This window comes from Echinops telfairi, unplaced genomic scaffold (genome assembly GCF_000313985.2).
Source record: "Echinops telfairi isolate 266 unplaced genomic scaffold, ASM31398v2 ScPeMD7_9;HRSCAF=40, whole genome shotgun sequence".
NCBI lineage: Eukaryota > Metazoa > Chordata > Mammalia > Afrosoricida > Tenrecidae > Echinops > Echinops telfairi.
The window spans coordinates 30,530,384-30,543,680 of NW_022103906.1; the positions used below are offsets into that span (position 1 = coordinate 30,530,384).

General features: G+C 45.4%; 1 protein-coding gene across 1 annotated transcript in view; it reads right to left on the reverse strand.

Annotated features, from left to right (window-relative positions):
- Nucleotides 1-13,297, reverse strand: part of GPAT4 (glycerol-3-phosphate acyltransferase 4) — a 74,392-nt gene that overhangs the window by 27,002 nt on the left and 34,093 nt on the right. The window contains exons 3-10 of the mRNA XM_004707556.2: nucleotides 10,282-10,351; nucleotides 9,815-10,115; nucleotides 8,994-9,068; nucleotides 6,556-6,645; nucleotides 6,286-6,379; nucleotides 5,571-5,686; nucleotides 4,402-4,457; nucleotides 3,373-3,458 (exon numbers count right to left, since the gene is read on the reverse strand). Of these exons, the coding sequence (XP_004707613.1) occupies nucleotides 3,373-3,458; nucleotides 4,402-4,457; nucleotides 5,571-5,686; nucleotides 6,286-6,379; nucleotides 6,556-6,645; nucleotides 8,994-9,068; nucleotides 9,815-10,115; nucleotides 10,282-10,351 (888 nt within the window). The remainder of the gene's footprint in view (nucleotides 1-3,372; nucleotides 3,459-4,401; nucleotides 4,458-5,570; nucleotides 5,687-6,285; nucleotides 6,380-6,555; nucleotides 6,646-8,993; nucleotides 9,069-9,814; nucleotides 10,116-10,281; nucleotides 10,352-13,297) is intronic.

Consider the following 13,297-nt stretch of genomic DNA (forward strand, 5'->3'; position numbering starts at 1 on the left):
TTGATATTTATTACTGAATTTATGTATGGTTCTTTTTTTTTTAATTATAAGATCACTTGAGTGCTCTTACAGCTCCACACAATTGTTTCAAGCATATTTGTACATGTTACCATCATTACTTTCTAAACACTATTTGAGCACTTGGTATCAGCTCCCCTTTCTTCCCACTCTTGTGACCCCTTGATAAATTATTATTTTCATACCTTACACCCACTGCTGTCTCCCTTCCTCCAGTTTCTGTTGCTCTTCCACTTGGGGTGGAATTGGGGAGGGATTGTGGTTATGTGTTGATCATTGTGATGGGTCCCCCTTCCTCCCCTTCTCTCCCCACCCTCACGCTACTCTCCTGGTATTGCTACTCCCATTTGTTCCTGAGGGGTTTATCTGACCTGGATTCCATGTGTCCTGAGCTCTTTATCTATACCAGTGTACATGCTCTGGTCTAGCCAGAACTGAAAGGCAGGACTGGGATCATGATAGCGGGGTGAGGAAGCATCCAGGAACCAGAAAAATATTGATTTTCATCGGTGCTATACTGCACCCTGGTTGACTCATCCCTTCTTGAGACCCTTTTGTGAGGGGATGTCCCATTGTCTACAGATAGGTTTTGGATCTCTGCTCCACCACCCCCACCCCACCCCAATTCTCAGTATGTTTTGCTTGTTTTGGGTCTTCTGATGCCTGTTATCTGATCTCATAGGCACCTCATGATCACACAGTGTGCTTGTTCCTTCTCTGCTAGATGGCTGCTTGTTTTAACTTCAAGCCTTTAAGACCCTGAACGCTGTTAATCTTTTGAAGGCAGGGCATCATCAGCTTTCTTCACCACATTTGCTCGTGCACCCATTTTGTCTTCAGCGATCATGCCAGGAGGGTGAGCATCAACAGAAAGCCAGGTTGTTGGAACAAACTGTTCTTGCGTTGAGGGACGACTTGAGCAGAGGCCCAACGTCCATCACTTCCTCAATGTACTGCCATATAAATATATGCACATTGGCCAATACCTCTATTTTTATGAATTAATTATATCTATACACATCTGTATTTATACCACTATCCATAGCTTTGCTTCCTAGATCTTTCCTGTTTCCTCCTGCCCCACCATCATACTCACCCTTCTTCTGCCTTAGTTATTTCTCTCAGCTAGATTGCTATTGCTCCAACACTCCCAGGATGTTATGTCCTCCTCGTTGTTGGTTTTAATTCCCTAGTTGTTCCCGTCTGTGGCATTGTTTGCTCACCGCTCCCTTCCCCCACCTCCCCTCCTCCTTCCCTCAAGTCCCGTTGCTTTCTCCTCAGGCTCGCTTCCCATGCCTATCTTATACAGGTAGGCAAACCAACAATAATGGAGACAAAACAAAAAGATTGAATAAAAAGAAAAATAATTTAAATAATAAGAATAACCTAGCCAACCCCCCAGAAAAAGCACAGACAATTCCAGGTCTGTTCGATGACCTCCATGACTATCTCCCTACCGGGGTTTTGTTTCTCTTGACCCTTGAGCTGTGATCCATGGCGAAAGCTGCAATCTGGATCCTCAACTTCAAGTCTGTCATGTTCCCCTCGCTTTTAGTAAGCAAGACTGCGTCATCCGCATATTGCAGGCTAACAATCCAATGCTGAAGCCACGTGCTTTTTTGTATAGCCTAACTTCTTTGATTATTTGCTCAGCAAACAGATTGAGTAAGTACGGTGAAAAAATCACCACCACCACCACCCCACCCCCAGGCACCTCTTGTCCAACTGTAAACCCTGCAGCACACCCTCACCTCATTCCTTCTCACGACTGCTTCTCGGTGCATGTACAAGTTCCGCAGGAGCACAATGAGGTGTTCTGGAATCCTCATTCTTCTCAGTGTTATCCATAGTTTGTTATATGAGTCACAACAAGTCGAATGCCTTTTCAGTCAGTAATAACCACAGGTAGGCTTTAATAGCCACAGGTAGGCTGTGCATGCATTTCTCTCAGGAGGAGCCACAACTTTCTCCACAGGGCTCATGTTCCAAAGACTGTCAAGAACCATTGCTTTGGAGCAGTGGCTCAAAGTGTAGTCCCCCAAACAAGCATCAGCGCTACCCAGAACAAGTTAGAAATTCTAGCCCTTTTCCAGACCTACTGAATCAGAAACTCTGGGCTTAGAGCCTGGCTCTCTGCATTTAACAATTCCCACAGGTGATGCCGATTTGACTCTAGAGTGAGTAACCAGGGCCTCCATCTACCAGTGTGTTGTTAATAAACACAGTCACATACCTGACTCCCACTCCGTATTCTTCCACCCATGACAAACACATAGTTGACAGCCTATGTTCCTACACACAGCATCCTCCACAGACCTCTCTGGAAGGCCTACCTATTAGGCAGTTTTCCTGCAGTTAATAGTCATTTGCCCTCCTGGCCAGGGGTTTTACCTAGCTGGTCCAATTGGAGTACTGGGTTAAGGACTTGCTCAATCAAGAACAACACTCCTCCCTGCTGTGGGCAAGGTCAAAATAAAGTCAGAACTCTCTCTCTGCAGAATGCTCTGTAGACAGCAAACATACCTACCTTTGCAGAAATTTTGGAGACTACATTTGATGTGTAACTCACTCAAATTTACTCAAATTTTACCCTGATCTGGGATCTCAACCTAATCCTGTAAACATAATGACATTAGCCTGTGTTTTTAAAGACATAATAACGTTAAGGTCTGAGTACTTTTAGGGAAAACAGTATGTATCTATTTATGAAATCAGATGGATGTGAAGAGGGGGGAAAAAAAGCAAAACTGACTGGCTACCCGACTCCTGCCTCTGGCAGGGCATATGAGCACTGGACCCAAGTTCCTTCAGGGTGAGGGATAGGTCAGATGAGCTCTCACGATCATCTTTTTCTGATGAACCGTTCTAGTTGGTCAAGATGACACCACCAATCAACTCAGTGGTGTTGCTTCTTCCATAGTGAGGACCTCTCTATAAGCATCCATGCCCACTTTATGTTCACACCTTTCTGGGGTTAGCCATACCCCGTGCTTCCTGCTATAAGTCACCTTTTCAGGTGGAGTGTCCTATTCCGCAGCTAGATATAAAGAAGAAATAGAGGGGACGATACGCAACTTGTGACAGGTTTACCACTCCTGAGTCTGGTGGGGGCAGGGAGGTACAGATGGGAACCTGGCTGCTCCTCAGTTCGCATACTCCCCATCGCCTTCTGAGGGATTCTGGGCCTTTCGGCCGTCTCCTCCTCCAGCACTCGGCCCCCACCTGCCCTGGTGGAGAGGGTCAATCCCTAGAGAGGTGACACCAGCTCCTTCACCTAACTGCTCTCTCTCGCTGCACCCCCTCCCTTCATGGCAGCTGTGAGGATGGGAACATGCACCCTCAGCGGTCTTGTACCTTGATCGCAACAGGGTAAACGGTGGCTCCAATCTCAAAACTTCCCTTTTTGAACATCATCACCGATGTATTATTAATGCAGGTTCCTAAAAAACAGCAGAGTGAAACAGCTATTACATTTCATCCTTTACTCCACAGATTAGGCATTCCACAAGGACTAAATATACTTAAGATTCCTCTCGGGCAGTGGTCCTCAACCTTCCTCATGCCGAGACCCTTTCATACAGCTCCTCATGTGGTGGTGACCCCCAACCATAACATTATTTTCATTGCTACTTCATCACTGTAATGTTGCTACTGTTATGAATCGGGTGATCCCTGTGAAAGGGTTGTTTGGCCCCCAAAGGGGTCATGACCCACAGGTTGAGAACCGCTGCTCTAGGGACTCTTCACCTCAGGTAAAGCCATCATTTTCAAACTTGTGAAAGAACACGGAAAAGAGTGAGGCGGAACTCGATCGCTTTCTGTTCTCCTTTTGCAGGAGAGCGTTTTCCATAGTCAACACTCATCGGCCTTGGTTAAATCCAGAGCTCAATGGACATGGGATGTCGCATGGAGAACTCTACAGGAAGCTAAAGGGCCCAGTTGAAGATATTAGAGAAGGGCTATTTCTGCCATGCTTCCACTCACCGTGGAGTCCTGGGTGGCACAGTTGATCACACACGAGGTTCCTCAGTAAAAGTCTTTGGTTCAGACCCTTCCCCACACCAGAGATACCTCAGGAGAAAGGCTTGGCGATCTACTCCCGAAAAACCAGCCACTGGAAACCCCACGGAGCTCCGTTGTCAGACGGAATGGGAATCGACTCAAAGGCCATGTTCGCGGCCATTCTTTGTTTTCTAAAGTTTACTCTATAGCACTCTTAAGTTGAAGGTTTTAGTTCAAAAACGAATTTAAAGGAGACCTGAAATTATTCACTGATGATAAATAAGCCTAACAAGGGTCGGGCGACCTGGATCCTAAAGTCACCCCACAGGCACACCCCTGCATGGTTTCCACAGAGCGTTCTTTGTGGTGCTCAGCCCTTACCTTCTGGGAAAATGAGGATAGGCAGCTTGCTTTTATCCTGCACATGCTCAGTCAGCCTTCGGAAGAGAAAAGGAGACCAGGGTTAGACAGCACTATACTGTATCCATCGTTACAAAATACATCCCTAAGCAACCTAGTCATTGGATGGGACACTAGTTGATAGGTTGTATCAGTCAAGTACAAAGGGATTAACCTATCCTTTATAACCCAGGACTCAGAAAGACACACCTTATAAACAGAGGGAGGGAAAGGCAGATCGCCACTATTAAAGTCACACAATTTAAGGAATACATACTAAAAGTCTGTAGTGGAGGATACTGTTCACTTGGGAAAATCATAAACAGAACGTGGCCTTGGTACACTGCACCCTTAGTAAGTGTCTGTCACCTGACTGCCCAGCAGCCTTGCCGGGTGAGCCTGTCACAGCCCACCAGCTGCAGCACCACGAAGGATCCGAGAGACACCCAACGGGGTGTCGGTGGAGGAACCGTGGATCCTGTGCAGTGGAAGCTGGTCCTCCTGGAGCCTCACGTCTCTTGCATAGCTTGTTCCTTAACATGCATTAGATTTATCTTTCTTTTTTTTTTTTTAATTTGAAAACAATTTTGCTCCACTGCCTTGCCTTGTTTTTATTTGAGATACTAATTCATTTTGAGATTTCAAATAGCATTAAAAGTTTCTATTTTATGATGTGAGGACAAAAAATTCAAAATACTTAAAAACATGAACTCAGTAACTCATGCTAAGACATCTATATTTTAATAGTCTTTGTTTTAGAACATGTTTTTATTTGAAAGCAGTATACGTGTGGTGTAGACAACACCAAGAAAGTGCCAAAAACAAAACAAAATTTACCTGTCATCCCACTGTGGGGGAATAACTACCCATAAATGTTCTCTTTTGCAGACTTTTTATGTAACTAACTGTTCTCAACCTGTGGGTCGGGACCCCCTTTGGAGGACAAACGACCCTTTCACAGAGTCGTTCCTAACAGTAGCAAAATTAGTTATGAAGTAGCAACGAAAATAATTTTATGGTTTTTTTGGGGGCCGGGGGTGGGGTGGGGGGTGTCACCAAAACATGAGGAACTGTATTAAAGGGTCAGGGCATTAGGAAAGTTGAGAACCACTAACAGATCACAGGAAAAAAGGGCATCTTGTCAGATTTACCTCTTAGCCACCAGGTGGCGATCTTTAACTTCAGAGCGCTCAAACCAGACGTGCGGACAGGCCTTCACCATGGCTCTCTGAATCACACCCAAGAGTCCTCCGTGCACTTGACCCACCTAAGCCCAGACACAAAACCAATGAGTAGGAAAGCAAGACTCACAAATCATTCCTCCCACTCCTGGGGAAGAAACTCTAAGTCCAAGATAAATCCCTCAACCTCTTACCATTTAACATTTACTGCTAATCGCGGGTTTCTATTACTCTTAGAGCCTTAAATGTCACCTTTTAACCGGTGATACCAGAGATGTGTAATTAAAAACATACATGAAACCCCTAAAACAGTAATCAAGTGGAGTGACACAAAGTGCACTTCTTTGTGCCCCTGTCAAGTCTTTCTATCCCTAACCTTCACCCCTTTCCATGGTCACCCGAGGACCCACAGTATGCTCTCCAACCAGACTCCAGGGACACAGGGCTACTTCTGTGCAGTGTATTTCCTACCAAAGCTGCATGGAGATCCCCAGAGCAACAGGAACCACGCTGGTCCATGTAAGGTATTGGGGGGGGGGGAGGGGGAGCGGGGCATGTGTAGAAAGCATGTCTATGGGTTGGCACCTTCAGAAAGCACTCTGGGAGGAAGGGGTCAGAAGCTCATACGCTGATAGGTCTAGAGTACTAAGTTTTGCCACAAGAAAACAAAAAGATGATCACTTACCATGGCATAGTAACCATCACTGGCCAAAATGATCACATCAATAGGAGAGGTATGATTGGCCACACAGAGGCCACCATTTCTAGGTCTGTTTTTCCTGGGTTTAAAAAAAAAGCAGGCAAAGTAACACAAGTTAGAGAGTGAAACAATTTATTTCGATCTCATCCCCCACACCTTCCCCGTCACACACTTTATCAGGTCCAACGAAGAGCTCCAAAAAACAGCCCCATTTGGCAAGCTGTCAGTACATGTCCGGTCAAGTGGCGGACTCACCTGTCATGGTAGGTGATGATGGCAGTCAGTGCTCGCACACAGATCCGGTAACACATCAGGTGCACATGTTTACTTAAGAACTCCTTAAACCTGCCACAACAAGATGCAGAGTTTTTGTTTTGCTTTATATTTAGGATGACAGGAAAATGTGCTGACCCCAACAATTCAATTATTGCTACCCGTAGTCTTAGAAACCCCTAGGGGCAGTTCTACCCTGTTCTACAGGGTCATTGCTATGAGTCAGCATCAACCAACACTATGGTAGTGAGAGTTTTGCTTTATATTCCTTTATGAGGAGCACTGGTGGTATAGTGGTTACATGTTGGACTGCTAACTGCAAGGTCAGCAGTTTGAAACCACCAACCAATTCTAGGGAGAAAGACAGGGCTTTCTACTCCTATAAAGACTTATACTCTCAGAAACTCACGGGGGCAGTTCTGCCCTGTCCTCTAGGGTTGCTATGAGTTGGACTCTTCTTAATGGCAGTGAGTGAATGATATCCTTTATGACTGCACAATGCTTCGGTAAGTATTAGTGTATGTGGTAAAATCCTATAAAGTACTAACACCTTCAGGTTTACAGACAAGGAAACAAAGGATGATGAGATTTGTTTAAATCCATCTTAGTGGTTTCAAATTCCACAGCACCAGAATAGGCTCCAGCACAGGTGAACCAGGATGTCTCTTGGATTTCTTTCCTTCTCAGTCAATACCTGGGCTGGGGTAAAGGTTAGAATCTCACTGCCTCACCAGCCTGGGCAGAAGAAAGGTCAGCTAAGCCCCAGAATGTCCAATGAGGGGCAGATTTAAAAAAAAGAATCATTTTATTGGGGGCTGTATAACTCTCATCACAATCCATACATCCATTGTGTCAAGCACATTTGTACATTTGTTGCCATCATCATTCTGAAAACATTTTCTTTCTACTCAAGCCCTTGGTATCAGCTCATTTTTCCCCTTTCTCCCCACATCCCCCCCCACAAGCCCTTGATAATTTATAAAATATTATTTTGTCATGTCTTACACTGTCTGACATCTCGCTTCACCCACTTTTCTGTTGTCCGTCCCCCAGGAAAGGGGTTATATGGAGATTCTTGTAATCGGTTCCCCCTTTCTACCCCACATTCCCTTCACCCTCCAGGCATCGCCCCTCTCACCACTGGTCCTGAAGGAGTCATCTATCCTGGAATCCCTGTGTTTCCAGTTGCTATCTGTACCAATGTACCTCCTCAAGCCAGATTTGTAAGGTAGAATTACGATCATGATAGTGGGGGGGAGGAAGCATTTAAGAACTAGAGGAAAGTTATATGTTTCATTGTTGCTACCTTGCACCCTGATTAACTCGGCTCCTCCCCACAACCCTTCAGTAAGGGGGGGTTCAGTTGCCTACCGATGGACCTTGAGTCTCCACTCTGCACTCATCCACCTTTACAATGATATGATTTTTTGTTCTTTGATGTTTGATACCTGATCCCTTCGACAGCTCGTGGTCACACATGCTGGTGTGTTTCTTCCATGTGGGCTTTGTTGCGTCTGAGCTATCAAAAGATATAGCGTCTGCAGTCGTAAAGGCTTGAAGATCAACAAGCGGCCGGCCATCCAGCTGAGAAGCATCAAAGCCCACATGGAAAAAGCACACCAGCCTGTCTGACCACGAGGTGCAGAAGGGACCAGTTATCAGATATCAAAGAACTAAAAATCAAATCAGTGGGTGTCCATCTTCCTGATATGATCACTGAAGACAAACGTGTGCATAAGCAAAGGTGGTAAAGAAAGCTGATGGTGCCCGGTTATCAAAAGATATAGCATCTGGGGTCTTAAAGGCTTGAAGATAAACAAGCAGCCAACTAGCTCAGAAGCAACAAAGCCCACATGGAAGAAGCACACCAGCATGTGCAGGGGCAGATTTTTATGCTAAAAAAAATTCCTCCTGTGGTTCTAATCACTTTTTCCAATCTTTTCCCTCTTTCTAATTTATCTATCAGCACAGCTGCTGCCATCTTGGCCCAATTCCGTGGAAGCCTGTGCGGTACAGAGCAGACTCGTCCTATAGCACATCCTTGGCTGCGGTCTTAACAGAAACAGCTGGCCACGGCTTTGTTCCATAGAGCAACCAACTGGCTTCAAACTGCCGACCTCCAGGTTAGCAGTCGAGTGCAACCACATAGGCCTGTCAGAATGCTCAAACCTAAACACCCTGCTGAAAAATCTACCAACATCTGAGTCCTAAACATTTTTTTTTTTCATTTTCTCCCTTTTGCCTTTACAATAGAAAGTGTATGAGGGGGGCAGGGCTAAAAGACCACAGGTACAGATGAAGATCAATAGCAATTGAACGCTGACGCTGTCATAGGTTGGATTTGGTTGGATCCAGAGAAGTTGTCTAACCCAGCAGGCCCACACCAGTCCTTTAGCCACAGACCCCAGAGCTCTACTCACCTCCCACTTGGCAAGTATCCTACCATGGTTGTGCCCACCACTAGGAGGCTAATTCCCGTGAAAGCCAGAGCGATCCTGTAAGAAGACAACAGGTTAGATGGCAGCAAACACACCCCAGTAACAAGAAGAGAACTTGATGTGTTAAAAAGAGAGTGGGCATTACAAAAGCCGCCCCCAAGATCTTATTATGAGGTTAGTTCTGGACAGGTTTCACCAGGACACGAAGGCAAGTCTTTCAAACCCACACTGTGTTTTCATTTCAAACTAGATAGTGAGCTTTGGCTTTTGGCTGACTCCATCACATCAGGCTGCAGGCTGCCAAGAATGATGGCAATCCCCCTCCCTGGGCACCTGCTGTCTGCTGCCTACCTCACTCCCCCCGCCCCCCCTTGGCATTCAAGGCCAGCAGGAGCCCAGCTTCTGTTTGAAGCAACAGGAGGGGGAGCCTGAAGGTACCAGTGTCCGGCAAGATGTGCTCAGAACAGGAAAATGGAGATGGGTATTGCCGCTGCGCATGAGAGGCAGGAAAGAATGAGCCATGCCAGGGAAGAGTAGCCAGAAAGTACATGATGTTCTCTGTCCCTGTGTTTACTTCACTCCGATAAGCCACGTATCTTCATGAAACTATCTGATATGCACAGACTCAAGTGGCTTTAAAGGGCAATAAATAACCTCTTCTGGGAGGCAGTGAGACTAGCCAGGGAAAAGATCCCAACTGGCGCTCTTTCTAAAATGGGAACGCCAAGCAGAGGAAGTGAGGTGGCACAGGAGGCCTAGGCGGCACAGCCTGAGCCATTTCTTCCATCAGCCCCTGTCCTCACCTGAGTGGCAGCAGGAAGCAATACCGGATCAGCACTCCTAGCCCCCATAAGACAGTGAGCCGCAAGCTGATGTACTGGAAGTTATAATTGGTTCTGCTCAGCAGGTTCCAGGACTCCAACTCCTCTGCTGAGAATCTCTTTGTCACCTCATCATCCATAATGGTCTCCATTCCTTTCCGGCAAAAGTAGAAAATGTCAGAGAGCTCAAACTCTGGAGTGTTATCCAGAGCTTTACTACTCCCACTCCGGCGGATTTCTTTGATCTCTTCTTCCAGTGAAGTGGGATCTTTTGCTATGATTCCTGCAAAAAGGAACATCCCATCAGGCAGCACGCTAGGAAAGAGTGTTAGGCAGGCTCCAAGTGGACACCCTCCCTTTTCTATCGTGAACAGTGTGTGTGGCATTTGAAGGACCAGGACTGCATTTGAAAGGGAACTTTCAGGATGAGAATCAAGGCCCAGTCTTACCGTTGGTATAGGGCTTGTAGAGTTGGTGGTTCTTCTCCTTGGCTCCTCTCTCCATCCTCAAGGTGGCCCACTAGGGAGGAAAGAGAACACACAGCAAGAGTAAGAGCCTTTTTTGTTCCATAAAAGCCTCCCCGTTCAGGCTGGGAAAGCCTGGCCTAGTCAGATCCTATCAAATTGTAGCCAGGAGAGCAGACATTCTAAAAAGGGACCCCAGCCCTCCTCCCCCCAGACAACTAGGACAAAGGTTAGCAGTCACCTATGGCAAACAGGTTGCAGACTCAGTCAGGGTAAGTTTCTCAGGCCACGCCTCCTCACTTCTGAAACTCTCAATTTCTAGGCCCCTTTAAGGAACTCACTAGCTCACAAACCTCACAATTCCTTCTTTATTGCCTAACGGAAGCTGTTCACAAACAGCAAAATCAAGCATCTGCCTACAACCCAATGAGGTCAACGTTTTAAAAACTGAGAAAGCAACAATTTGCAAGTAGAAAAAAAGACGGAAGCATGTTTACGGATGGATGGGTTGTCCATTTGCCCCGGAATGTCCTTTCATCAGAGAACTCCATAGATAACGGACTAGAGCAGTGGTCCCCAACCTTCCGAACACCTCAGCCCTTTCATGCAGTTCCTCATCTTGTGGTGACCCCAAATCATACAATTATTTTCGTTGCTACTGCCTAACTATAATTTTGCTAGTTATGAACCGTAATGTAAATATCTGATATGCTGGATATATTTTCATTTTTAAAATTGAGCATAAACATAATTAAAGCATAGTGATTAATCACAAAACAATATGTAATTATATATTGTGAAATATATGTTTTCCAATGGTCTTAGGCAGCCTCTGTGAAAGGGTTATTTGACCCCCAAAGGGGTCTCGACCCACAGGTTGAGAACCGCTGGTCTAGAGCCAGCTTGTTGATGTCGAGTTGATGCTGACCAGTCACCCCATGTATCAGAGTAGAACTGTTCCAAGACTGTGACCTTCCAGAAGCAGATCGACAGGCCTGCCTTCACCTCTGGGTGGGGGTTTGAACCTCCAGCCTTCTGGCTAGTTGAGAGCTTAACCACTGGTGTCACCCATGACTACCTGAGAGGAGCCTTTGAAATGAAGCAGTATTTAGAGATGAAAAACATCCAAGTCCAAATCTCAAGCTTAACTCTCACCCTGGTAGCACTTCAAGGTCAAGAGTTCAAAACCACTCACCACTCCACAGGAGAAAGATGAGGCTTCCTACTCCCAGAAAGAGTTACAGGTTATAGTCTTAGAAACCCAGGGGGCAGCTCCACTTTGTCCTACAGGATCACTATGAGTCAGAATTGATTCGATGGCTGTGAGTTTTTAGTGAGGAATGTCCCATAAGCAACTAACTCATTGCCAAACCGGAAGTCTTTGAGCTATATATGATAGGATTTGGGAAAGTTGTACAGTACTCTGGCTGTCCTTATGATTACTTAAATGTATAGACTCTCAAAGTGAGGAAAGATCTAGAAAAAAGAAATTTCTAGGGCCTTTCTTCCACTATTAAAATCCTTTCAATTGTAGTGGGGAAAAAAGCAGACTTTGGGGTCTCCCCCACTGCAACATAATAAGGGGAAAACATGAGCTCATTCATTCCTTTATGTTGAAATATTTAATCACCAAATGGGAAGCTATATCCATCAGAAAGCACAGTACATGGGTTTTGTCGGTATTTTCATCCTTTGGGGAAGTTGATGGACATCCAGAACGATGAGGTTTGTCATCAATCGACATTTCACCTTTTTGAAATGAGAAAACCACTCATACACTTGAGTTTTCCCATAGCGCTCTCCTTGTAAGCTGTGTTCAACATCCCGACAGTTTCTATGGCATTTTCCCAAGCAGGAAACAAAATTTCTCTTAAATTGGCAATCACAAAAAATGAGGTATGAGGTCCAAGTGAAACTGCTTTTACGAAAAATTTCAGAGACCAGAGAACCTTCCCAGGCGATGCGACTGGGTGCACTAACTCAGAGTGTTGCTTAATGCTGGCGTAGCAGGAAAAATACGTACTATGAAAGTTTTGCCCAGCAGAGCGTTTTTCCATTTTTTGGGAGGCACCCCCTCATATACAGCAGAGCTTGTACAATTCAGTGACTTATATTCTTCAAGTTCTACAACCATTAGGTTACTACTTAATGTCTCAAGAATTGCTGTTATTATTTGATCCTCCAAGACAATTTTTGTGAGAATATTCAAGGCACTTCTTTTTAGACCAGTTGCACTACAAGAATTCTTGGCTTTAAGAAAACATGTCAATGGTTACTTTTGGCTTAAGGTTTAAAGATCATCTTGGGGCAATAATTTCAAGGGTTCAGCTAACCTTCATGGTCCAGAAAGTCTAGAGTCCAAATAAACAAATCCTGTTTTGCATTTTTGCATTTTTCGCCAGCAGCTCTGATCTCATGTTCATTCCATATCCTCCCATTGCTTCCTTTGTTGTTTTAGGTGAATAGGGGCAAGTGCTGTGCTTCGGAGAGCCAAGTGCGAGTTTTAAGACTCCAGACACTATGCAACATGCCAGGAATTGGAGCAGAAGCACTAAACATTATCAGACTAATTACCTGGGATGTCCCACGAAACCATGACCCTAAGCCTCCAAACTAAGGAACCAGGTCCCATGCAGTGTTGGACTGCACATGAGCAGCCTCATTGGCTACTCTTTTTCCTTCTTTGGTCATTGCTATAAATTTATCACACCACTTGCCATCTTACAGGTGTATAACTTATTGGCAGCAACTACAGGAAGAGGCAGTGCAATGTTACCCTTAAGCGACTGAAGCTCTTTGCATAACAAATGATCTTTCAAGAAGATGAGAGAATGTAAATATGGCACCGACAACAGAGGAAAGTGAAGTCAATCTGATTTCCTGGCTTAAGCAAGAGGCGAATAAAGGCAAGTTTACAAGCCCAGAATTCAGACACAAGCCACTCAACCAGCATCTAGAGCAGCGGTTCTCAACCTGTGGGTCGAGACCTCTTTGGGGGCGT